This window comes from Danio rerio, chromosome 5 (genome assembly GCF_049306965.1).
Source record: "Danio rerio strain Tuebingen ecotype United States chromosome 5, GRCz12tu, whole genome shotgun sequence".
In the NCBI taxonomy this organism is placed as follows: Eukaryota; Metazoa; Chordata; class Actinopteri; order Cypriniformes; family Danionidae; genus Danio; species Danio rerio.
The window spans coordinates 75,614,150-75,639,711 of NC_133180.1; the positions used below are offsets into that span (position 1 = coordinate 75,614,150).

Sequence of the window (25,562 nt, forward strand, 5' to 3'; positions counted from 1 at the left end):
AATTCACGAGTTGAATAGCGTTGCAGAAGATTTGAATAAGAAATATTTGTGTAAATATTGCACTTGCAGGAATACAGAGGTATTTTTTGCAAGTTTTGCTGAGCCTAGGAAAGATTGGCTGTCAGCTCGGCTTTGACTTTGTATATATTAAGAACAACTTAATGATAAAAAAGGAGAAACTTATTTTAAAAATAAGCATTTATTATATAAATCAGCTCAGACATGCAAAAAACTGTGGTAATGCAGATTATATAGATTTTCTCTCCTTATTTTGGGTCGATGGTTCCCATAAAACATCAACATATGATCAACCTGCGACGTTATTTGCTTTTACAAAACAGTTTATTCATCAAATATTTTTATTTTTACTCTCAATTCTCCATGATCACAAAAGTGAATGTTCATTGCAATAACGCTCGGGAAAACTCTTGATCATTCGGCTGCTTCTTAACATTCATGAAGCGTCCTCCATTTAGGAGTTCTTCTCAGGAACTTTAATGGTCACCTGTAATGTAAAACATAAAAAATAAATGAATAAAAATAGTAAATATGCATCTAAAATACTATGTACAACAAATAAATCTAGCTTAAATTACCAAAAGGGATACTTCACGCTAAATTGACCCATTCACTTACCCTTCACTTTTTATAAACCTTTGAACATTGGAGATTAATGCAGAGTAATGGCACAGAGAAGTCAGTATTCTCTGAGAAAGCCGTTTTAAAAGTGATACAATTTAAAAGTGATTCAAAATCAAATGGGAAGGTGGACACCTAGTGGTTGAACTAGGTATTGCAGTCCAAATTTAAAACATTTTTTCCCCACCCAGTCGAGAGGAGGCTGGATGCAAACCTTGTGCAGTGCAATCTGTATATAAATAATATTTCATATCGCAGCCTCTTGCGATTAGCTAATCGCATTGTTTTAAATCGCGAATGCAATTCGATTCTGATTAAATCTCACAGCCCTTTCCAGGAAAATGTCCTACTTAGTGAAATCAGGTTAGGGGTCTAAACAAAAGCAGACATTCTGACACTGAACACACACTTTCAAAGCAGAATAACCGACTTAAGCACTTTTTTCAGATAAACAAGTATGCTTACTAAATATATTATGTATTTTTCATCTTTAGAAGAGTTAAAAACGTACAACGAGCACCATTTATGAGTGTTATTTTATCTCTTACCGTTTTGACCTCAGTGTAGTTCTCCAGTCCATACTCGCCCATCTCACGGCCAATTCCTGACGCTTTGTAGCCTCCAAACGGAGCCTGAACTCCGAACACGTTATAGCAGTTAATCCTAATCAAATAAAACACAAACATGTCAACACATTTCAATGACAAAGAGCTCCAATAGGAGCTTAAAGCACATCACATGCTTACCACACAGTCCCAGCACGCAGGCCATGGGAAATGTAATTGGCCTTGTCGATGTCTTGGGTGAAAACAGCACCCGCGAGGCCATATTTGCTGTCGTTGGCTCTCTCAATCACTTCCTCCAAAGATTTGAACTTCAGAATTTGCATAACAGGCCCGAAGATCTGACAGGAACACCAAACTACATCAGTTAATACATGTAAGAGTTATAGTACATCTAACAATGCATGTGTTTAGTGTGTAGCGTATGTGCATGCATGCTAATAAATGGAGTATTTGTTGAAAAACTGCACAATTATGCTAATGCACACATTAAAATGAGTTATACTTTTGCTTATAGTTAAAAAAAATCTTAAATTGAGTGGAAAATTAGGTTGCTTCCTCAATTGTGTTAAAAAGTTGCTCCACACCTCCTCGCGAGCGATTGTCATGTCGTCCTTGACGTCTCCGAAGACTGTGGGCTGGATGAAGTATCCGCGCTCGGCGGCTGGAGCTCCTCCACACATCAGCTTGGCTCCTTCACGCTTCCCGCTGCTGATGTAGCCCAGAACCTTCTTAAACTGATCCTCATTCACCTTTGGGGAAGACCAGAAACACTAATGACGAATCTGATGATTATTGAGTGATCCATGTGTTTGTTACACACATTCATGTTTCACACCACATCAACCCACAATACAGCTCATCGAATGTAACTTGGTAACTTAAAGGTGCAGTGTGTAAGCTTAACACCCAGTGGTTGAACTAGGTATTGCATTTCTGGTTGAAAAGACATGTGGGTCCTTGGGCCCTATCATACACCCGGCGCAGTGTGGCGCAAGGCGTGGCGCAGTAGTCTTTTGGTAGTTTCAGCTTGGCGCAAGAGTCGTTTTGAGGCGTTGCGCTACGCTGTTTAAATAGCAAATGCATTAGCGCTCATTTGTGTGCCCATAGGCGTTCTGGTCTAAAAAGGAAGTTGTTCTGAGGCGGACCGCTGGCGCGTCGCTATTTTGAGAAACTATAATAGATTTTTCATTACACCAAAACTAACCCGGTCTAAACTCCGGCGCAGAGTTGCGCCTCACTTACGCACTGCTTAATACACACAAGAGAGCAATAGGCAAATATCTTTACACATGAAAAAATGTAAATATTAAGGATATATATAGGATATAATAAGAATAGATATAGAATATAAATATAAAGGATTAAAATATTACAAAACATATTATTTTCTAGCCTACATAAATATGAAAAATCACTGCTTTTATGTCTTCTTCATCTCGGGAGGCTTTTTCAGTTCATTCATAACAATTTGCTTTTGTATAATGTTATTATTATTAGCAGTATTATTTATTATATCCATATTTATATTTGTTTTATTAAAAACAAGCTTAGATTTGTCCACCTGTCAGGTTTTAGACCATATGGGGCATGGCAGGTGTATTTGGAAATAACTCAGTATTTTGAGCACACTTCGTTATTATTGTTCATTTATTCGTTTGCTGGAAATTAGAACTGAATTTAGAAATAGTTTTGAAACAAATATTAGCGCTTAACAAACTAAATTAATTATTTATAGACTAATTGATGTCTGTGCGTAAAGGTTTCCCTATCCAAAAGCGAAAGCGAAAGTGATCCATTATCTCTCATTCTCCTGCAGTAGATGCTCTGTTTAACAGTTTTCTGTTAAAAACTGTGAACTATTTGCTTGTGAAATGCTCATTTTTTTCCACTTACACTTACTTTGCGTCCTGTAAATAGCGAATGCGCTCTTGGCGCGACGCAGCTGGCTCTTAAAGGGAATGGGAGATGAGACTCTAATTGGTTTATTCTCAAAACACACCTATAACTCATTAAGAAAATAAACTCAACCCTTTTAGCCCATGCGCCTTGGCGCAATACGCATTTTCCCGTCCGTAAATTAGCAAAAATGCGTTCTGACACGCCTTGAAAGTGTTTGCGCCCTGCGTTTTGCGCTCTGCGCATGGACCGTCAAAATAGAGCCCCTTGTGTTCCAATAGTGACGTGGACACTACGGTGTAAGCAGTGAGCCTTGTTAACTGACGTATGTTTTTTTTTACCCATACTCAAAATTAGTCCTCCGCTTTTAACCCATCCAAGTGCGCACGCACACACACACACACATTTTGAATGAGAAGTGAGAGCACACACACATTTTTGATTTGTAATATCCATAGCCAAGCTTCAGACTACAGATTTTCAAGAACTTTTATTTCAGTCAAATATCATCCAAACATAAACCATAGATCAGTGGTTCTCAGTTCTGGTCCTCGTGCCCCCCGCCCTGCACATTTTGAACATCTCTTATTTGACACACAAGGATCAGTTCATGGAACTCATTGTTAACAAGCTAATGATCTCAATCAGGTGAGTCAGGGTTTCTACGGGTTTCATCAAGTCAAATTTAAGACTTTAAGACCTTTTAAAGACCATTTAAAGACCGTAATTAAAGAAATTTCAGACTTGCACAATGCTAAACGCTAAAGTTTTGTTAAATGGTCAAGATAAAACTGTGAAAAAAGCATTAAAAACAGATGTTATTGTAAGGACGATAATTAACCAATATTAATTAATAATTATAGTTATTAATATAATTAATATATTATAGTTATAAATGTTTCTTAAAATTTTTATTGAAATATATTTTTAGGCATTGGATGGCTGTTGACCCAATTGTGTATAGCTTTACATGGACATGGGAAAATTAAGACCCGTTTAAAATTATTTATTTAAGATCTACAGCACAATAATTTAGTGGATTTAAGACGTTTTAAGGCCTAAAATGTGTTTTTTGAAATTTAAGACATATTAAAACCTTGCAAAAACCCTTGTTAAGTACAGAAGACATACAAAATGTGCAGGCAGGGAGAAAACCAGTGCCAAAGATGAACAGAAAGGTCATTTATTCAACTTTAAAATCAACTTAATTTCTAAACATTGACACTTATGACTGGTTTTGTGGTCACATATTGTGTAAAGTGGCAATACAATATAATAGATGTCTATAATAATGACCATATCTTGACCGTTATGCCGGGCCATGAGCATTCTAAACCTGAAATGATGCGAGTGTGACGTCATTAGCATGAACACACAGCACTTACTGCTTGTTTCTTTAAATTTGGAAACATTTGGAATAATGCAGGTACATAATCCATAAACACCATTTTAGTGTTTTTTTTTGGATATTTTGTAATGAAAATATTTGACATATTGTGCATATTTACATATCAAAACCTCCATATGCACACACTCAGATTGTAAGGGGTATGTAACAGAGCTGTACCTGCGGGCCCTGCTCCGTGTTTAAGTCAAAGGGATCTCCCACAATCCTATTCTTGGCTCTCTCCACACTTCGCTCCACAAACTCATCGTAGATGCTCTCCTGTACAAAAGTGCGAGTGCCTGCGCAACAGCACTGGCCTTGGTTGAAGAACAGGGCGATATGGGACTGCTCCACTGCTTCTTCCACTGCGAACGCAGGTATAATTCAATTAGAGGTGTAAAAAACATTTAAGGAGTGTTAACCTGAGAAATATTACTTGCATATAAAGATATATTTGCTTCCAAATATTATAATTTAGCCACCATTTACTCACCTTCATGTTGTTTTAAACCGTTCTTCTGTTGAGCACAGAAGAAGACAATTTGAAGAATGTAGCCAATGACATCCATAGTAGGAAAAAAACAATGGAAGTCAATGGCTACCAGTTTTTTCCAACATTCTTCTAAATATCTTTTTTTGTATTTAACAGGTTTGTAACTATTAGATTTTTTTTTTTTAAGTAAGCCATCCCTTTAATTTATATTTTCCTATTACAATCCTGCATGATGGATTGGATTCTCCTGTGCAACCCAAAAATAATGTCTAAATGTGTTTGTTTTTTTTGTCTATTAAATAAGTCATGGGGCGGTAAAGGGGTTCAGTGGTCTGCTCTGTCTCCTCACAGCAAGAAGGTTGCTAGTTTGAGTCATGGCTGGGCCAGTTGGCATCTATGTGTGGAGTTTGCATGTTCTCCCCATGTAGGTGAATTGAATGGACTAAAATTGGCCGTAGTATACAAGTGTGTGTGTGTGTGTGTGTGTGTGTGTGTGTGTGTGTGTGTGTGTGTGTGTGAGAATGTGAGAGTGTATGGGTAATTCCCAGTACTGGGTTGCAGCTGGAAGGGCAACCGCTGTTTAAATCATATGCTGGAATAGTTGGCGGTTTATTCCGCTGTGGCAAGTCTTGATAAATAAGGGACTAAGCCGAAAGAAAATGAATGAAAATCACTGTGTTATAAGTAGGGTTGTAACGGTATGAATTTTTCACGGTATGATAATCGTCTAAAACAATACCACGGTTTGACGGTTTCGCGGTATACGGTATGTTACAAATGTTACAAAATAATAGAACAGTGAAGCAAATTTGACTTTTTCCAAATAATATATTTTTAGTTACTATAAACAACAGCACTTACAATGAACAAATAAAAACAAGAAAATAATAAATAATGTGTCAAAGTCCAAATAAAGTCCAAATAAACATGGTGCAAATCCTCAGTAAAAAATAGATATAAATATTTACTATACTATAAATAGTTACATAACGAAACTAGATTCAATATGGAACATCCTTAGGTTTTATGTGCCAGCATGGATATGGTTGTCTGTGGATATGGATTTGGATATGGTTGTCTGCAATGCAGACAAACAGCTGCACCTTCATTTGCGTCTTTTGAATACAGCAAGAGCAGCAGTTCGTCTTTGCTGTGTCACTGTTTTGTCATGTTTCTGTGCTGCTGTGCATGCAAAAGTACTTAGTATGAGAATTATTTCATGAAAAACTTTTTTTTTTTGCGTTTTATTTAGCCGCGCATAAATGTATGCCTATCTCTCATTCCGTGTTGTTCAAAAAGCTTGGTCCACAAACAAAAGCGAAACCTATGCTTATTGGTTGTGATATAGCGAGTTTGAACCAATCTGGGCATGGAGGAGGGACAATGCATCAATGTATCGTGTCTGGTTTGTCCGGAGACACAGTGACGAGTGTTTCTTTGTCAAATCAGCGTTGTCAAATGTTGATGACGTAACCGCACTGATTCCGGAGCCTCTGAAAGTCCGCGAATGTTATGTGATACAGCACTGGAAAGCTGAGATTCTCTTCTTTATGCCAATCTTTGAATTGTATGAATCAGATCAGCGGATCAAAAGTTATTAAACATTTAAGAGCAATACTTATTTTTAGCCGCGGGCGGCTGTCTCGGTCTTTAAGGGTTAAAACCGTTGATATGCAATTGTTCATGGTATGATAATCGTGCACGTTCAAATCGTGGTAAACCGTCATACCGGTATATTGTTACAACCCTAGTTATAAGGGACCAAACTGGCTTTCATGATATGGGCAATGATGAAGTATGCTTGAAAATACCTAATGCTTAGTGTTTAACTGTACACACACACACACATCTGACCAGCAGGAAAGCATTTCTAGGATGAATTCATACATTTTTACGTCAGCTTTTAAAAAACTAATGTTGGGCACCGGAAAATAACTCGGGTGACTGGATCTATTTTGTTTCACTATTTACTATAGCTTAATGACTGAAGCTGTTTGTCAGTTATTTGTCATTTGAAGGCTTTATTGTGGCTTGTTTGTTCAAGGATGATGCCTGTGTGTAAGTGTGTGTGTGTGTGTGTGCTGATCATGTTGTGTCAATGATGAACAAAGACTGCTTATTCTGCATTAACACGTGAGGTTTTCCATCAGCCCCCAGGCACACAGGGGTCAAAACTGCATTAGAGGGCTACTTAAAAGTATTATGAGCATTAATAATAGGTTTCACCCATATAGTCAGGCATAGAGAAATGGTCATGCATTGCAAATAGTGAATGCAATCACATTATAGGCAACCTCAGGGAAAACAGTTACAATAATAGAGTTGTTCTGGTTTTGTTTGCCTTTGTATTGCCACATCAGAAAACTTAAGGCTGTCATGGCAAAATCCTTATAGATAAAGACATATTACATAATAATAACAACTTCCTAATTCATTAAGAGACTAACCAAAAATTTAAATACATACAAAAATACAGAAATTTACATTAAAAACATTAGATGATTTAAGTTAACATCATTTAAGTAACTTCATTAAGTTTACAACATATGATAAATAATTTAAAATATTTCTAAACACTGCAATCAATGTGCTCTGAGTAAAGAAATCCCGTCTATTAGTTTTTAAAATATAAAAGATATACAATGTGCTATTAAAATGTTTGTTATCTCTCTATTCCTAAAGATGACCAAACTCTTGGTTTAATGGCTGCTTATCAAAACGGTTTTGTTTATATGCACAAAAAAATATTGTCTATATTCATTGAGAGACAGATAAAAATGTCCATTTTCAAAAAAGTGGTGTTTGTTATCAATAACGCAGAGCACTGTATATTCAAATATAATTACATCACTCGCAAATAAATTAACCAGTTAAACTCTGCTGTTATTTTGGGATTTCCGCCTGGATTTTAATTTAAAAGCTTCCCAAATCCACATGCAGAGGTGTAAATGCAAAAATTTGGTATCATTTTAAAGAAAACCCTTTGAATTTTCATAAAACACTATAGAAAGTGTTTAAAATAACAGTATATGTTGTCTGTGTTATCATAAACACCTAAAAAAATAATAATAAAAAATAAAAAGAGAGGAGCTTTTTGTATTTTTTTTTATAAACTCAGATTTGAAAGTGTATCTTTTAGGTTGTGTGTGGTCTAGCATGCTGTAATTAATTTTGGTGGTTCCTGCACATGTCTGTAATCATAGCAAAATAGAAAAAAGTGTCTACCATAATCTGTGCAAAAGTTATTGCATTCCAACTGATGAGAGGTGCTGTACAAGCCACAGGGACCGATCATTGTTTTCATCTTTCACTATTCTTTTGTTTGATCAAACATAATTCACTGTGTTTGGAGCACGTCAGACATATAAAAGGATTACTTATGCACATCACCTCAAAAACAGAGGAGAATGGCCCTGAAGTGCACAGCATAAAGTAAGAGATGACAGCTGTCTGTGCTATCTGGGGCTGCTTATTGATCATGAATGTATTGTTTTCACTTCTGCGCTATGGAAACACCGAGATTCATTCGGCAACTGTTTGACATGTGAATATAATTCAGTATAAAGAATGCTAGAACCGTATGAGCACCGGCAAGAGCTTTCACTATAACTTGTACATGTGTCATATGAAAAATATGAAAATGAACCAATGTTCAATACCCAGCTCGAGTATCCAAAATACTTTGTATTTAAGTGTGAATAACTTTTGTAAAAAAGAATAAAAAACAAAGTGATGCATATGTGCATAAAATATAGATTCTACACTTTCAAACAAGACCACTTAAGGGGGTCTGCTGTAATGCTAGCCCTTTAAATCTTAAAGCGAAAGTCGATGACGTCACAGACCCCACAGAGTTTAACTGGTTATTAATATGGTAGAACTGAAAGTCTAAAATACACTATAATTCTTCTGTTGGCAACTAAATATAATCCACCAGATTAAACAGAACAGGTGAAATAATGCTGTATACAGGATGAAAGAGTGAACTCACTGTTAGCATCTGACAGGATGATGTTTGGACTCTTTCCTCCGAGCTCCAGTGTGACTTTTTTCAGATTACTGGCACTCGAGGCTCGCTGGATCAGGTGACCGACCTACAGAAATACAAACAAAAGACTATACAGCTGATGAATGTAATGCGAATATACTATTGAAGTCTGGGGTTTCACAACACTCAATACCAACCGACTTTTGCTGTAGTGGGGAACTATAGAGACACTAATGATATAAACTTTACTTTATGGTTTTCTAGGGAGTCTAACAGGATTCACGCCCCATTCACACGGGGCGTCAGCGTCAACGCTTCCCATTCACTTTAAATGGGTAACGTCAAGCGTTGCCGAACTGCATTGTGGATCCGTCGGCGCCGCTTCAGAGGCGTTGCTCACTGCAGAAGTTGGGACTAGCTCAACTTTAAGCAGCCATTTCAGATCGCTGTATGTAAATACACCAGCTAGACAGAGGCCTATTGGTGACTGAATTTCATTGGCTGACGCTGCTATGACGATCACGTTAGCCCCAACTTCAGACATGCGCTGACGCCGAAGCCCCGTGTGAATGGGGCGTCAGGTACAGAATTGTATAATGACACTGTGTAGTCTTCTATGCATAAATAATTACATAAAATTAACCTTTATTTAAAGTTATTCAAACTGTCACTATGTCGATAGCAGGTCGGTTAAGTTTACTTTAATATTGACCTTATTCTAAAATGCGGAAGTGCGCCTGTTTTCGCGATTGTCTTAGAACTTCCGATTCAGTCGCCTATGGGAGAAATGACTAGGAATAATAAACGGCAGAAAATGGGCAAACTACTTGCTCAACAAACAAATGTTTGCATGACTACACAGACCAAGTAGCATAATATAATAAGAAAATATTAAATTGCAACATCAAGCAGCGTAACGAGCAGTTGTTAACGTCAAAAAATGAATGGAAGTGAATGTGACCGGAAGTCGCGAGACAAAATGATTCAAATGGCAGCGCCCGCTCGACAGCTGAGAATAAGGTGAATATATTTCAAGTTAATACCAATCTAATCATGACAAACTGGAAACTGAACGCCAACTGGTGGTCATGTCTGGAACTGCGGCCAAACAGCAAGTTACTGAAAGCTTGTTTTTTTTTAAATATCAACTTCAAATTTAGAATATAATTTCTTTGTATATTTAGCTTTGATTTACTGTCTAATGTGGGCTAAAACAGGTTTTATAAAATACATTTTTATGTAATGTGATAAAATATACATTTATTGTTTTATTATTTTCATAAAGGGACATCACTTGTATTTATTTTTTAACTTCTTTCAGCTACAATCTGACATTAGTCTTCTTTAAAATGAAACCAAGCTAAATTTTATGCACCAAAGTCTGGAAGATTGCCAATCATTTAAGTTGAACATCATTTTCATGTCGGTGTTCAGGTTAAACTCTCTTGTTTAAACTCACAGGTTCTAAAAACACATGCAAATTATATACTTTGACATTATTATTGTTCAGTTTTGCAGTGACTCCACAGATCTCACATGTTCTGCGGCTCCTGGTCAACTATAATACCAATTCAACGTTGCATATCCTGCGATGTGACTACTGCGGATGTGCACATTGTGATATCGATGCTGAAACACTATATTGTGCAATCCTAATTAAGACATATCTGCTATTGAAAGGAAATCTCTTACATCAGTGGAGCCGGTGAAAGCTACTTTGTCCACATCCATGTGAGAAGCAATGGCTGCTCCTGCTGTGGGACCCATTCCTGGGACAATGTTGACAACGCCAGCAGGAAAACCAACCTACAGCACAACACATGGAAAACATCAACATGGTTTTTAACACAACATTGTCGGTATCCCTCCATTGAAGAAAAACTGAAATCAAAACTAATGAAATTAGATATTGCTTTCAAATTTTAGTTCAACAAAAATATTAAGGAGGCAAACTAATTAAACTGCCTTGAACAAACATGAGGGGTGCTAACAATCCATCTGTATCGACACCTATGACTGGTTTTGTGCTCCTGGGTCACATTTTATGTGAAGTGACGATATCCATATGATTTCCATCTGTATAGACATTTGCATGACTTGTTTAGCCACCCTCATCTTAACACTGCCTAAAACATACATTTACATACATGTATACGCAATGACACAAAAGCCCCAATCAGCTAGCGAATCAGGTAGTTACGCCTCCGTTTTCAGATGTCTCCGTTTTCCCCTATCCACACTGAGACGGAGCAGTAGCGTTTTAGAATGAAAACAGCCTCTCCAGTGTTTCCAAAACGCTCCGTTTTTGGTGCTCGAAAACTCTGGCATAGTGTGTACGGATGGCGTAACTGTAGCAAAACTTATGCGTTTTCAAACTAAAACGCACTAGTGTAAACGGAGCCTCAGAATATCTGGACAAAGCCACAATGAGCGCCATGATGTAATCTTAAATAAAACAATTGTAATGCCCACTTTCTATTATAAACAGAACAGTTGCCTCCGAGCTCTGCTGTCAGTTCCATAGCACTGGACCAATCAGTAATGTGACATCCAGTATTGATGTCATTCACCTCTTTGATCAAACTGGCGATATACAGTGCGGTGAGCGGCGTCTGCTCCGCCACCTTCATCACCACTGTGTTTCCAGTGGCCAGAGCCGGACCCAGCTTCCAAGCCTGCATCAATAGAGGGAAGTTCCACTGCACACAAAGGAAGACAGAAGGACATTGCATTAGTTGTAGAATTACTGCAATACAATGTTATAAAAATATTGCAAATTTGCATTCAAAAAGCATAGACTTACAGGAATAATTTGCCCACAGACTCCAATGGGCTCATGTCTTGTGTAGCAGAAGTAATTGCCATCAATCGGGATGGTTTTACCCTCCCATTTGTCTGCCCAGCCAGCATAATACCTAAAAAACAAAAGGAGGAAGGAAAAAACAAAGTTACTGGACTTGTGAATGAATTAACCATCATCAGTGTTACGATTTATTAATAAAAAGCAACATTTAGACAGTGATATTAAAGCAGGGTAAAATGGATAAAATAGAAATCAGGGCTCAACAATAAGGACTGCCCGGTGGCCAGGGGCCAGCGTGAAAGACGCTCGGGACAGTAGACAGGATTGTTACTGGCCCCTATCGGCCAGTAACGATGAGCATGCAATTTTTTTCGTAACATGGTAACAACAATTACAGCGACAAGATGGCAACATCTAACTTTGAGACTAAAAGAAAACGTCAGTTTCTAAAGTCTTGGAAGCAGACAATTACATGGGTACTAAATTAAGAAACTGGGGAAAAAAAAAAAAAAAAAAAAAGAGTTGTCGGTTTGGCAAGCCATTTTTATAAAAATAATTTAGAATTGCACTAAAATACCAGCAAATTTTTCATACTGCTCTTTTGTTTGCATAAAATCAAACTAATTTTGTTCATTATACATTTACTAAACTTTTTTTAAATGTTTAAATTCTAGATTCATAGACATTATTTTGCCATATAATTTAAAATATGTGGCTAAGAACTAGCTATTAACTTTTTTTTTTTTTTTTAGGGGGGCCAGTGAAAATTTTGACAGGGCAAGTAAAAACCTCAACCACTGGCCCAATCGGCCCAGTAGAATAAATCCTTAGCGTTGAACCCTGGAAATGGAGGAGGAGATATCCTTAGTTTTAATGCCACAGCCATATCACCCTGCAGCCCAAGACCGGCTACTCACTGAAGCTAAGCAGGGCTGAGGCTGGTCAGTACCTGAATGGGAGACCACATGGGAACACTAGGTTGCTGTTGGCAGTGGTGTTAGAGAGGCCAGCAGGGGGCGCTCAACCTGTGTGTGAAGATGACACTACACTGTCAGTGGGCGCCGTCTTTCGGATGAGACGTTAAACAGAGGTCCTGACTCTCTGTGGTCAATAAAAATCCCATGGCACTTCTCATAAAAGACAGGGGTGTAACCCCGGTGTCCTGGCCAAAGTCCTTCAATCGGCCCTTACAATCATGGCCTCCCTCTACTGAATTGGCTCTATCACTGTCTCTCCACTCCTCCAATAGCTGGTGTGTGGTGAGCGCACTGGCACCGTTGTCCTGTGGCTGCCGTCGCATCATCCAAGTGGATGCTGCACACTGGTGGTGGTGTGGAGAGACCCCCCCCCATGATTGTAAAGCGCTTTGGATGTATGGCCATACACAATATATATATATAAAAATACATATACTATATGTATTATAATACATATACCATAAATATAATACTCAGGGTTCAACGCTAAGGATATTTTCTACTGGCCCGACTGAAACAGCAGTTCAGATTTTTACTTGCCCTGCCAAAATTTTCACTGGCCCCACCAAAATAAATAAATAAAAAAAATTGCAATTTTTTACCCACATATTTTAAATAATGTGTCAAAAATAATGCCTTTAAATCTAGAATTTAAATATTTTTAAAATGTTAAAATATTTAGCAGTAAAATACAGCAGCATGGAAAATGTCCAGGTATTTTATTGCTAAACAAAAAGTGGCTGACTTGAAACTGATGGAAAACTATGCAAAACATCACTTCATTTTTTTCGTTGTGTTGTACCCATGTAAATATCTTTTTCCACAAAACAGACGTTTTCTTTTAGCCTCATAATTTGATGTCGCCGTCTCTTCACTGTTATGGTTTTTACCGGGTTGTGGAAAAAAATAACGTGCTCACAACAACCAATCAGATAAAAGAAACCAAAAAGCAATATGGTGTTTACGACTTTACAGAAAACGAAGCATTATGAGACTTACAAGCACAAATTGTTTCTCGGTTCTAAGACTGTATTTGCACACAATTGACACTGTAGCAGGCAAATTAAAATTGAATGACAAGACAGCACTGGCCTGATCAGGCCAGTAAGATTCTCTCTACTGTCCCGAACATCTCTCATGCTGGCCCTGGGCCATCGGGCAGTCCTTATTGTTGAGCCCTGATACTATATAAATACACATTTCAATTTGCTTATTCTAATGTTAAATCATTAAAACCATCAAATGCTGGCACATGCGAGTCATTTACACTGGAACAAAACGAAAGACACAAAAAGAAATACAGATAACATTACAAAGAATAAAAGGTAACTTATAAACTGTCTAAATTGCTTCTCTCCTTAATTTAGCAGCAATCAATTATAAGACCACAACATTTACACCATTTCTTATGGCATATACAGCATGTTGAGTTTTTTGTGAAATAAAAAAATACTTTAAAATATGGGCACAGTGCATTTTTGTCACACACCCAGCGATCGCTTCCCAGAGGATCGCTGGTTCTCACACGAACTCTCATGACTACATTTCCGCATTTCCCAGGACTACATTTTCAAACATGCACTGCTCCCAAACACGCACGCCTGCTCATTCATCTATCCTGATTGCAATCACCAGCTGGACCTTGTTCACAGACTGATATCACACCATACTTAAGCCACTCATTCACGCTTCCAGTTTGCCGAGTCTTGTTTGCATCTTTGTGACATTACTACGCGTTTCCCTGTCTTGTTTCTCTGTGTCTCGATCCTAGCCTTGTATCCTTGTTATCCTGTTTAGCCGCCTGCCTTTCGACCTTTTGCCTGTTTAACGTTTATGATTCTGGACTGCCTTAATATACCCGTTTGCGCCTGATGACTAGTGGTGGGCAAAGCGAGGCTTCGTGAAACACTGAAACTATCGAAGCAAATGTGTCGAAGCTTCGAAACGTTTCGAAACACCACTCAACGGCGACACCTAGTGGTCATTTTATTTGTATTGCACTGAAGCAGCTTCAGCAAAGAACTGTTGAGCAAATTGAGGTATCAAACTCCACTTTGTAGCCTTGATTAATGAAATGGTTTAGTCGAGCGGTTAGAGTTTGTGACTATCATGTGGGAATAATGGGTTCGAATCCAGGCTAACACAATTGTTTTGCAATGCTTTATTACCAGTTGGCAATGATTTGTTATTGTATCGTTTTGTTTCAACATTGCTCTGACATCTGAATAAACACCTTGTAGATAAATTTGTATTGTTTTGTTCATAAAACAGGGTTGTTGCTAGATCAGATACAGTTGTGGCCAGAAGTTAACAACAATTATTTATATTATTAATTAAATTTCCCATTGTATTTTATTAACGTCTATCCAAAACCTAAACCCATCACAGTACTGTAAAAATATGAATTGTTGTTTTACAGTATTACAAAAATGATGGTAAATTGATGGCATATCCGCAGCTGTATCCTATCTAGGCTACACCATAAAACAGTAACATGATTAAAATACATAAAATCATGATTTTGGAGTATTTGTACTAGTCGAGATTCGAACCCAAAATAAATTTAAAATACAGCACCATGGTGTACACGCACGGTCCACTAGGCCATACTAGATAGAATTATGTTGAAGATCATGCCAGTCAAATGCAGATTCTCTGGGTCTTGAAACGCCTCTGAAATGATTGATGCTTTGAATCGCTTTTGTCACATGACCAAGTGTTTCGAAACACTTTAGTCACGTGACCTGGGTGTTTCGGATCATGCTTCGGTGCAGTGTTTCGAAACACTTGCGCTTCGGGATCTCGACACTGTGTCGAAACGTCAGTTTCACGTCAGCCATCCCTACTGATGACCACTGCTTGCCTGACATTGAATAAACCTGCATATTGGATCTTACCTCCTGTTGTCCTCTGTCACTCCACCCCAGTCGGTAACAATTTTGATATTAAATGTAATAGAAATTCATAGAAGAAATAAAACAAAATCAGAACAATAGAAAATGTGTACCTCATGCATTTGACCACCATGGGCACGTCCACACTGAAGGAGACTGCATATGGTTTACCATTGTCGAGAGTCTCCAGCTCCTATTTAAATACAACAAAAAAACAGATACATTTAAATCATTTACATTTACTTGCTTAATTACCCTAACTTTAACCTAATGAAGCCTAGTTAGTTTAACCTAAGTTAAATACTAGCATCTTGAAGAATAAATAGTGGAATATTTTGTGCTGTCATCATGGCAAAGATAAAATAAATCAGGTATCAGAAATGAGTTTTTAAATCTATTATGTTTAGAAATGTGCTGAAACAAAACTTCTCTCCGTTAAACAGAAATTGAGAAAATTAAATATACAGGGAGACTAATAATTCTGACTTCAAAGTCTATAAGACAGTATGGAGCACAAATGATGTTGACTCACAGCTAAATAGGCAGCATCTCTCTCGATGCAGTCTGCTAATCTGCTCAGCAGCAGCCCACGCTGAGACGCATCCATGCGGCGCCAGGGAGAGCCCAGCTTAAAGGCATCTCTGGCAGCCTTCACCGCTTTATCCACATCAGCCTGTGTGCAAACATGAAGCAAACAGATACAAATGAAGACAGTTAAACTCAATTGTGCAGCCATTCCATATTTCATCATTTGCAATACACTGCACAGCAAAGTATAAGTAATAAGTTAAAACTAAACCTATTGGAACACTGTTAGCTGAAAAAATAAAGTAAATAATTCATAAAACACCGGGTTCTTACTCCTTTGCTAAAGCTAAAGTTAGGCACTTTAAGGACTTCACTTCAGGTGCATTTCAAAGTTTTCCCGCACTTAATGAGTGTGTGTTGTGGTTTTTTGTGTGTCTTTAATGCCATGCCAGCTTCTAAGGCTAGAAAAAAAACCTTCTATGGCCAGAAAAAAAATTATACTCCAGATATAGATTATATTGAAAGGTTTTTGCTTTTTTATTTATCATACAATTTATTTGGATTAACAGTGTATAAAAAAACTACAACAAATCACTTTAAATAAAATATAAAATCCTCACAGAATGTGTGATTGAGTCATTTTTCATCTCAATTTCATGCTTTGTTTGTTCACCATGAAGTGGTAATATAAATGCATTTTGTTTTTAATTTATGCAAAGTTACGCACTTTAATAAAAATTTAAAAGGATTTCCAGCCCCAGTAGGAACCTGTAAATATGAACAACTAAATGAAAGTAACAACAGCTACTGAAACACTGAAATAAAATAATAATAAGCTAAAATAACAAAAGATTCCACATTTAATAATAAAAAATATTAATAAGAAGCACTTCTAAATACACATATAGGTGGCACTCTTACAACCAAACACATTAATCAAGCACAAAAACAATGGGTCTCATTCACAAACGATGAATACGCACAAATTAATGTGTGAAATGTTTATATATATATATATATATATATATATATATATATATATATATATATATATATATATATATATATACACACTGGAATATACATTTTTAATGTCTAATTACTTTTCATTCACTTTTCATTCACTTTTCATATATAAATAAATAAATAAGAGCTGCACAATTAATAGTCAAAAGATCGCATTCTCGATTCGACCCTCTAGACGATCTTAATCCAGCATTTCTACGATTCTGTTGATCATATTTTCAAGTTCAGGAGAGAGGAAAAGGCGGCTGCACGAGTCTTTTCATTGTTTCACATACGTTGCTCAGTGACATTGACACCTCCAAATAATGTTAAATGAGTCACATACTGTATTTATAAGGTATAATTCACCAAAAAATTAAATCTTCGTCTTAATATAATGATGTTTTCGCGGCCGGGAAATCACACGTGACGTGAGCTGCTGACCGTGAGCTGTTATCACAGAGAGGGCGCAGTGCGCGTGCGCTCTACATAATGATAGATGCGCGTGCGCCTACTTTAGTGAACAGAACCTGCATATGTTGCGAGTAACAGGTAATACAGTTGTAAATAATATTCAGTTTGTGGCACAGAGTGATCGTTTTGGGAGCCGCGCGCGAAGTATGATCAAGCACTTAGTGGTCAAAATGAAACCGAAAGTGTGCACTTCATTTAAATGATCATATCGCATTTTAGAGTTATGATTACGACAAGCTTTTGATATGTTTTTTTTTATATATAGCGAACAGAATTGTGCATGAAAATAAATGTTTACAATGTCAGTATAACTACTCTAGCCTATATATTGTTGAATATAATCTGATAATGGCAAATGTCTGATTTTACCAGTGAATAAAATTGTCTAATATGACAGACTCAAGCATATATCTCAAACATAATAATTCAACATCAGAATTATTATAAGTAGAATAGAATTATTTATAGAATCCAGTAGACCTACACATTATATTATTATCGATGTTGTGCCATATGTTTGTTTTTACCATACCTTCATTTTACATCTACAGAATCGTGAGAAAATCGTGATCTTTATTTTAAGCAAAAAAATAAAATAAAAATAAATAAATAAATAAATAAATCGTGATTCTCATTTTGCCAGAATCGTGCAGCTCCAAAATATATGTATATGTGTGTGTGTGTGAGTGTGAGTGTGTGTGTGTGTGTGTGTGTGTGTGTGTGTGTGTGTGTGTGTGTGTGTGTGTGTGTGTGTGTGTGTGTGTGTACACATTACATTTATTCCTGGAAGCAGTGAAAACTAAAACAAACATTACACTTTCAAGCACAGTGTATGTGGAGTTCATCTCAGTGTCAGAGTCTTTATTAAGTTATGCTTATTACATTGTGTTTGGGAGGAAATGTTAACTCGATTCAAGCAGGCGATGTGATATGCGTTAAATAAATATGCAGGGCTATTTTTAATCTCAGTCCTTGGTTTGCTGTTGGTGTACAAAAGTCAAGCCAACGCATCTTTATCAGCAGGGAGAATGTTTGTTTAACCTCGACACAATTATCATAGGTGTGAAGTCCAATGCTTAATTTGATATACAGAGAGCGAGATATTATACAATAGAACGTGCTTATAATATTGATGGATTCGACAAATTTGACTTTACATAAAACTGTCTGGTATAAAAAAAAATTACAGCTACTCAGCTATGCACAAATCATTTCTGCTCAATATGCATCCTTTCCTAAAATAGCTAGAGCAGGGGTGTGTGTCCAAACTCGGTCCTGGAGGGCCGGTGTCCTGCATAGTTTAGCTCCAACTTCCTTCAACACCTCGCTGGAAGATTCTAGTATACCTAGAAAGAGCTTGATGAGCTGGTTCAGGTGTGTTTAATTGGGGTTGGAACTAAAGCCCTGTTTACCTTAATATGTTTTAGTTTTAAACTGCATAAAGCTGCGGTCACACTAGAATTTGATAATGACATTCTGTTGTGTGGCGCTGTGAAAAGGGGCGGGATTAAACAAGATGATTAAACATTAAAAAAGCGAGCGATTGGTCCATGCTTTTAATTTCTGTCCAGAGATGTCATGTTTTGATCCACAATTTCTCTCACGCAGTCAAGTGATGCGAATTCGCAGGTCAGAGTTCACCAAGCTTGAACTTTACACCGCAGCGACCTGCAAATCTTGACGCATGACAATAAGACAATATTTTTATTAAGGGGCGACACTGTGGCTCAGTGGTTAGCACTGTCACCTCAAAGCAAGAAGGTCGCTGATTCAAGTCCCAGCTGGGCCAGTTGGCGTTTCTGTGTGGAGTTTGCATGTTCTCCCTGTTTGTGTCCACATGCGCATAACACATATAGGAGAATTGGATGAACTAAATTGGGCGTAGTGTATGAGTGTTTGTGAATGAGCGTGTATGGGTGTTTCCCAGTACTGGTTTGCAGCTAGAAAGGCTTTCGCTGTGTAAAACATATGCTAGAATAGTTGGCGGTTCACTCCGCAGTGGCGACCCCTGGTGATTAAAGGGACTTAGCCAAATGAAAATGAACGAACGAATGAACGGATAATAACAACAACAACAACAATAAAAATAAACATTTTCAGCTTTTGTCAGCCCTTGTTTTTATCTAATGAAAATATTTGAGCTATATTTGTTTTGTTTTGGTAAAAGGAGTTCAGTGAATTGCTAAAAGTAGGTCTGTTACTCACACAATGCTATCCTGTTACTTTAAAAGACTCGGCCCTTTTGTAGAGAGAGAGAAAATTAATCTCGATGTTAAGCTGGTTTAACAAGGTAGTCAGCTTGTCTCTCCTCAATCTAACCAGCTGAGAAATGGCCAAAACCCTGGGGGTTTAGCAGCTAATACCGTTTCAGACAAGCACAGAGATGTACTCGATTTTTCTGTGTAATATTCATCATTTGAACACCCACCTTATCCCCCTCCGCAACGTGGCAGATAATTTCTCCAGTAGCAGGATTGATGGTTGGAAAAGTCTTCTTGCTTACAGCATCATGCCACTCATTATTAATGAAAATCTGCAGGAGAAAAAAAAAAGGGGACATTTTTATATTAAAATTTTAAGGATGAGTCAAGTCAACTTCTGCATTAAAGATCAATCAGATCATCACCACCAACAGTAGATATTCACATAGTGCTGAAAGTCAAATTTGACAGCTAAAAGTAGGGCCGCATGATGAAAAATGTGAAGCATCATGTGATCATGAATAATAGCCGCGTTTCAACCATCGCGCCTAAAGCGAGCGAGCCAGGGCGAGCCAAGGCCAGTCACGTTTCCACTGTCACTTCCAGGGCCTAATCGGGCCAAATCGGGGCTTTCTTGGGGCCAGCGGCCGGCCTTTTTCGGCCCGCCGAATACCTTGGGCCAAAGAGGGCCAGCCGGGGCTTCGGGGCGGAGTGAAAGGAGAGGCGGGCACAGTTTTCCGATGGCACACGAGTACATGCGCCAAACACATTAACAAATAAATAAGGGAAAGAAACATCTGGAACAAATTATAGGCTGGGGTCTTTTTGCGTACGATCGCCCTTATGTTTCTCTTTTAAATGTAATGCTGTTGCATAAAATAACAAAGTAGTTTTAATTTATAAGTGTCTTTTCTTTGCTGCGTCCTCCTTGGTGTTTCAATAACGCATAATAATCTTTACACCATATTAAAGACACAGCAGACAGTAAAGGTTGTCGAGAGTTTTTGTCAAGTTTAAAAGGTGTGTTTGTGCGCGTTTAGATGCCTGTATGTGTGTGTGAGACCGAGGAAAAGATCCTCCCTTCACAGCTCTGTTGATGCTTTGAGAGGCTTTTTTCTTTTATTTACGAAAATTATTTTTAATTATTTTTTATATTTAATTGGTTATTAGCAATATTTCTAATGCACTGTTGAAGTTCCTTTTTTAAATACAATAAATCAAGGTATGCATCGGGAGAATTCACAGTGCTGTATATAGAATTTTGCAAGGATTAAAAGGAGATTAATAATGAAATATTCCTTACTTTTTTCATCAGGGGTATTGGGAAAAAAACAGGATATCCTTAAAAGATAACAAGAATCCTGGTAGTATATTGCGATAAATAACCAAAGAAAGTTTAATCTAAAAGCCTTGTGCATGAGGGCAATTCCAAAAAATATGATCAGCAGTTTCACTGGGTATATTACAGAAAAGAGCAGCATGTATCTATATGCGACTTAATTTTTTTTTTTTTTTAAATGTCTTGGCTAAGTTAAAGCTGTGTAACAGTTTAATGAAAGTTCTCTATATTTTACAAAGACCAAACCTTTTCCATTGAATTTGTTCATAATTTTCCATCTGTTGTTACAATTTTCTTTTTAAAGAAAGACCTGATTTTGTAATTACATGAGGATGGTTGAAAAAGCCACTGAAGTTTCCAAGGGGTGCAATGGCAATGACAAAACACTGGATACTCCGCCATAGCCTCTAAAAAGCACCATAACACCTTTAGGAATTGCATCTGCACAAGACTTTGGCCAGCGGAGAAATTAAAATGGTCGTGCCCAACGGAGTCTGGTTCTCTCAAGGTTTTTTTTCTTCACTCCCATCAGGTGAAGTTTTTTTTCCCTCTCCGCTGTCGCCACTGCCTCGCATGGTTCAGGATTGGTGGAGCTATGCATCGATGAATTTGCTCTTCAGTGTTTGAACTCTCAGTAATGATTAAATCACACTGAACTGAGCTAAACTGAACTGAACTGAACTTAAACACTAAAACCTGAACCACACTGTTACAGTTACTGAACCACACTGTTCCAGTTACTATGACCATTTATGTGAAGCTGCTTTGACACAATCTACATTGTAAAAGCGCTATACAAATAAAGCTGAATTGAATTGAATTGAATCTATTACAATGGAACATTCTTTTGGAGTTACCAGGAAACCAAACTTGCATGAAAACTCTTAAAAAATTTAGGACCCTCTGAATTAAATAACTGAGATACAGTCAAAATATTTTTCTCAAACCAACCATTTAAAAATAAACATCTGTTTTTATACAAAATGACCTGATTGTTCAAGATAAAATACTGAGGAGGAGAAAAGTTGTGTTTGTAAATCAGTGACCGTGCAAGTAAAGCTTGCTTATGAAAATTGAATAAGTTATAAGGGATTCTAGCCAAATTATAGTTACAGCCCTGCTGAAAAATCCAGCTTAAACCAGCCTAGGCTGGTTGGCTGGTAAGGATGGCTGACGTGAAACTGACGTTTCGACACAGTGTCGAGATCCCGAAGCGCAAGTGTTTCGAAACACTGCACCGAAGCATGATCCGAAACACCCAGGTCACGTGACTAAAGTGTTTCGAAACACTTGGTCACGTGGCTAAAGCGATTCAAAGCATTGATCATTTCAGAGGCGTTTCAAGACCCGGAGAATCTCCATCTGACTGGCATGATCAAAGACGTAACTGTGTCTTGTATGGCTTAGTGGACTGTGCGTGTGCACAACAGATCTGTGTTACAAATGTGTTTTGGGTTCAAATCCCGACTAGTCCAAATACTACAAAATCATGATTTTAAGTATTTTAATCATGTTACTGTTTTATGGTGTAGTCTAGATAGGATACATCTGCGGATATGCCATCAATTTAGCATCATTTTTGTAACACTGTAAAACATGAATTAATATTTTTACAGTACTGTGATGGGTTTAGGTTTTGGATAGACGTTAATAAAATACAATGGGAAATTTAATTAATAATATAAATAATTATTGTTAACTTCTGGCCACAACTGTATCTGATCTAGCAACAACCCTGTTTTATGAACAAAACAATACAAATTTATTTACAAGGTGTTTATTCGTATGTCAGAGCAATGTTGAAACAAAACGATACAACAACAAAGCATTGCCAACTGCTATCAAAGCATTTCAAAATAATTGCTACAGTATGAATTCGAACCCATTATTCCCGCATGGTGGTTACGGACTCTAACCGCTCGTCTAAACCACTTGCAGATTCAGGGCTACAAAGTGGGGTTTCATACCCTAATTTGCTCAACTGTTCTTTGCTGAAGCTGCTTCAGTGAAATACAATTAAAATGACCACTAGGTGTCGCCGTAGAGTGGTGTTTCGAAACGTTTCGAAGCTTCGACACATTTGCTTCGATAGTTTCAGTGTTTCACGAAGCCTCGCTTTGCCCACCACTATTGGCTGGTTTTAGCTGGTCGACCAGGCTGGTTTTAGAGGGGTTTTGGCCACTTCCAAGCTGGTTTCAGCCATTTCCAGCCTGGTCTTACCTGGTCAGGCTGGGAGATGACCAGCTAAAACCAGCTTGACCAGCCTAGCCAAGCTGAGAGTCCAGCCAAAACCAGCTATATCCAGTTTAAACCAGGCTGGTCAAGCTGGTTTTAGCTGGATTTGGCTGGTCATTTTCCAGCCTGACCAGCTAAGACCAGGCTGGAAATGGCTGGAAACCAGCCTGGAAATGGCCAAAACCCCTCTAAAACCAGGCTGGTCAACCAGCTAAAACCAGCCAACCAGCCTAGGCTGGTTTAAGATGGATTTTTCAGCAGGGAAATAAGTAGAAAAAGGAGACCTCAGTAAAAAAGTAATTAGGGATAAAATTCCAAGTTGAGTTTTGGTTACTTATAAATTGGCTAAGCCAGTTAACTTTGAAAGTATTGTTTAAAGATGAAAAAATAAGAAAAATTGACCCTCCATATTCAAAGTAGCGTGGTTAATAATGTAGGGACCGTGTTGTCACTGAACAAATGTGAGAATATAAAACCAACTTTACCTCACTAACGTCTACCAAAATCCCTACTTTAAACCACACCCCTCACAGAAATATAAAAAACATTAATTATGGATGTACTGTCACAAAAATATGCTCTATTAATGCGAGTATCCGCAGCTGTATCCCATCTAGACAGATTGAGATAAAGCAGGAATGTCCGCCTGTGGGCGGGGTTTAAAACATGAGAAGTTCGTTAACCTGTTTAACTCAATGCAAAACTAAACTCGACGCCAGGTTGCAGATTACGAGCATTTAACTCGATATGTAACGTAAGCTTTAGAAAGCAAACATTTAATTTAGATGTGAATCATCTGCAACATACTAGAGACATGATTAACATGTTAACGGTAAACGAATAAGCACGTGAAGTGAAGTTTGGTTGTTACCTTGTTATAATGCACGTCAGGCTGAACGTTCGGTGCAGGAATCGTTGAATGTTGACATGAGGAGATGCGACAAACTTGAGGGAAAGCTCTGGATAAAACTGTGCGCAGCATTTTCCACTCACTCGTCTTCAGCACTTGAACTGACAATGATCCCTGATCCCCAGAGCAGAAATGCGCTCTTCCTAAACAGAGATGTTGCCAGATATTTGACAGAAATCACGCGTGTAGTCACATGTTTGCGCGACAATTTATTTTTTAAATCAACATTAGTAACCGGGGATACATAAAACACCATTTGTACAAATTTTATGTGACTTGAATACTAATACAGATTCATCATGGTACAGCATAGTAAGCAAATGGTAAATAAGATCAATACATAAAAGAATAACAAGTTAAAAAGAAAATACATTAAAATAATAAAACATACAAATATGAAAACATAAGTAAATTGTTGAAATATTATATAGGTGTACCAAAAAGTATCTACACCAATCAATGATTGTTGTATGTTCCCTTACAAACTACTGTCAATCTGATATCAAGTAAGCAACAATGAGTGGAAAAGGTGGATTTGGCAACAAACTCCGAAAAAGCCTATTTAGGTAAAATATCTTATGGTATATTCTTTAGACTTTGGTAAAAGTCATGATTAATTCAAATAATAATCCAAAATATTACAAACTGCTGCAGTTCAATCTGATATCAAGCAACAAATATTTGTGGAAAAGCTGGATTTGGCAACAAACATCGAAAAAGCCTAAATAGTTAAAATCCCTTAGGCTATATTCTAGAGTCTTTGGCAAAAATCAAGAATTAATCCAAGTAATAATACAAAATATTTCTTTAACTCAACTGATATCAACATATTTTAATTATCACACAAGACACAATCTCTTATATTACAACTTACTATAAGATTACACTAACTGGCTACGCGTTTATTATTGTTATGTTACTTTTTTACAATCTATGCAGGTTTACTACAAAACTACTTAATGGCTTTAAACAATCTAATGCATCTGATTTCAAGCAACTAATATACGTGGAAAGCGTGGATTTGGCAACAAACACTGAAAACGCCTACGTACACGTTGCTATTAATCCAAAATTATTTTGGCTAAACTGAATTTATACTAGATGAAGATATTTTTAAAAATATATATTAATATGTATTTTTGTGTAAGTAATAGATGAAACATAAATGTACATTTACGTGAGCTGATCTTTATTTTGAAAGAAGTATCACGTGAGGTTCTGGCCATA

General features: G+C 37.3%; 2 protein-coding genes across 2 annotated transcripts in view; both read right to left on the reverse strand.

Moving 5' to 3' along the window:
* Nucleotides 1-183: 183 nt before the first annotated feature.
* aldh2.2 (aldehyde dehydrogenase 2 family member, tandem duplicate 2) lies at nucleotides 184-24,507 on the reverse strand. The gene is given in 13 exon segments (NM_213301.2): nucleotides 184-505; nucleotides 1,188-1,302; nucleotides 1,386-1,543; nucleotides 1,790-1,954; nucleotides 4,669-4,853; nucleotides 8,973-9,075; nucleotides 10,662-10,775; nucleotides 11,540-11,668; nucleotides 11,773-11,884; nucleotides 15,757-15,836; nucleotides 16,176-16,316; nucleotides 20,079-20,183; nucleotides 24,297-24,507. Coding segments are annotated over 13 exon segments (1,551 nt in total). The 5' UTR covers nucleotides 24,408-24,507; the 3' UTR covers nucleotides 184-472.
* mob1a (MOB kinase activator 1A) overlaps nucleotides 6,221-25,562 on the reverse strand; it is a 111,020-nt gene continuing 91,678 nt past the window's right edge. Inside the window, exon 6 of the transcript XR_012405633.1 lies at nucleotides 6,221-6,728. The gene's annotated coding sequence lies outside the window, so the exon portion shown is untranslated. The remainder of the gene's footprint in view (nucleotides 6,729-25,562) is intronic.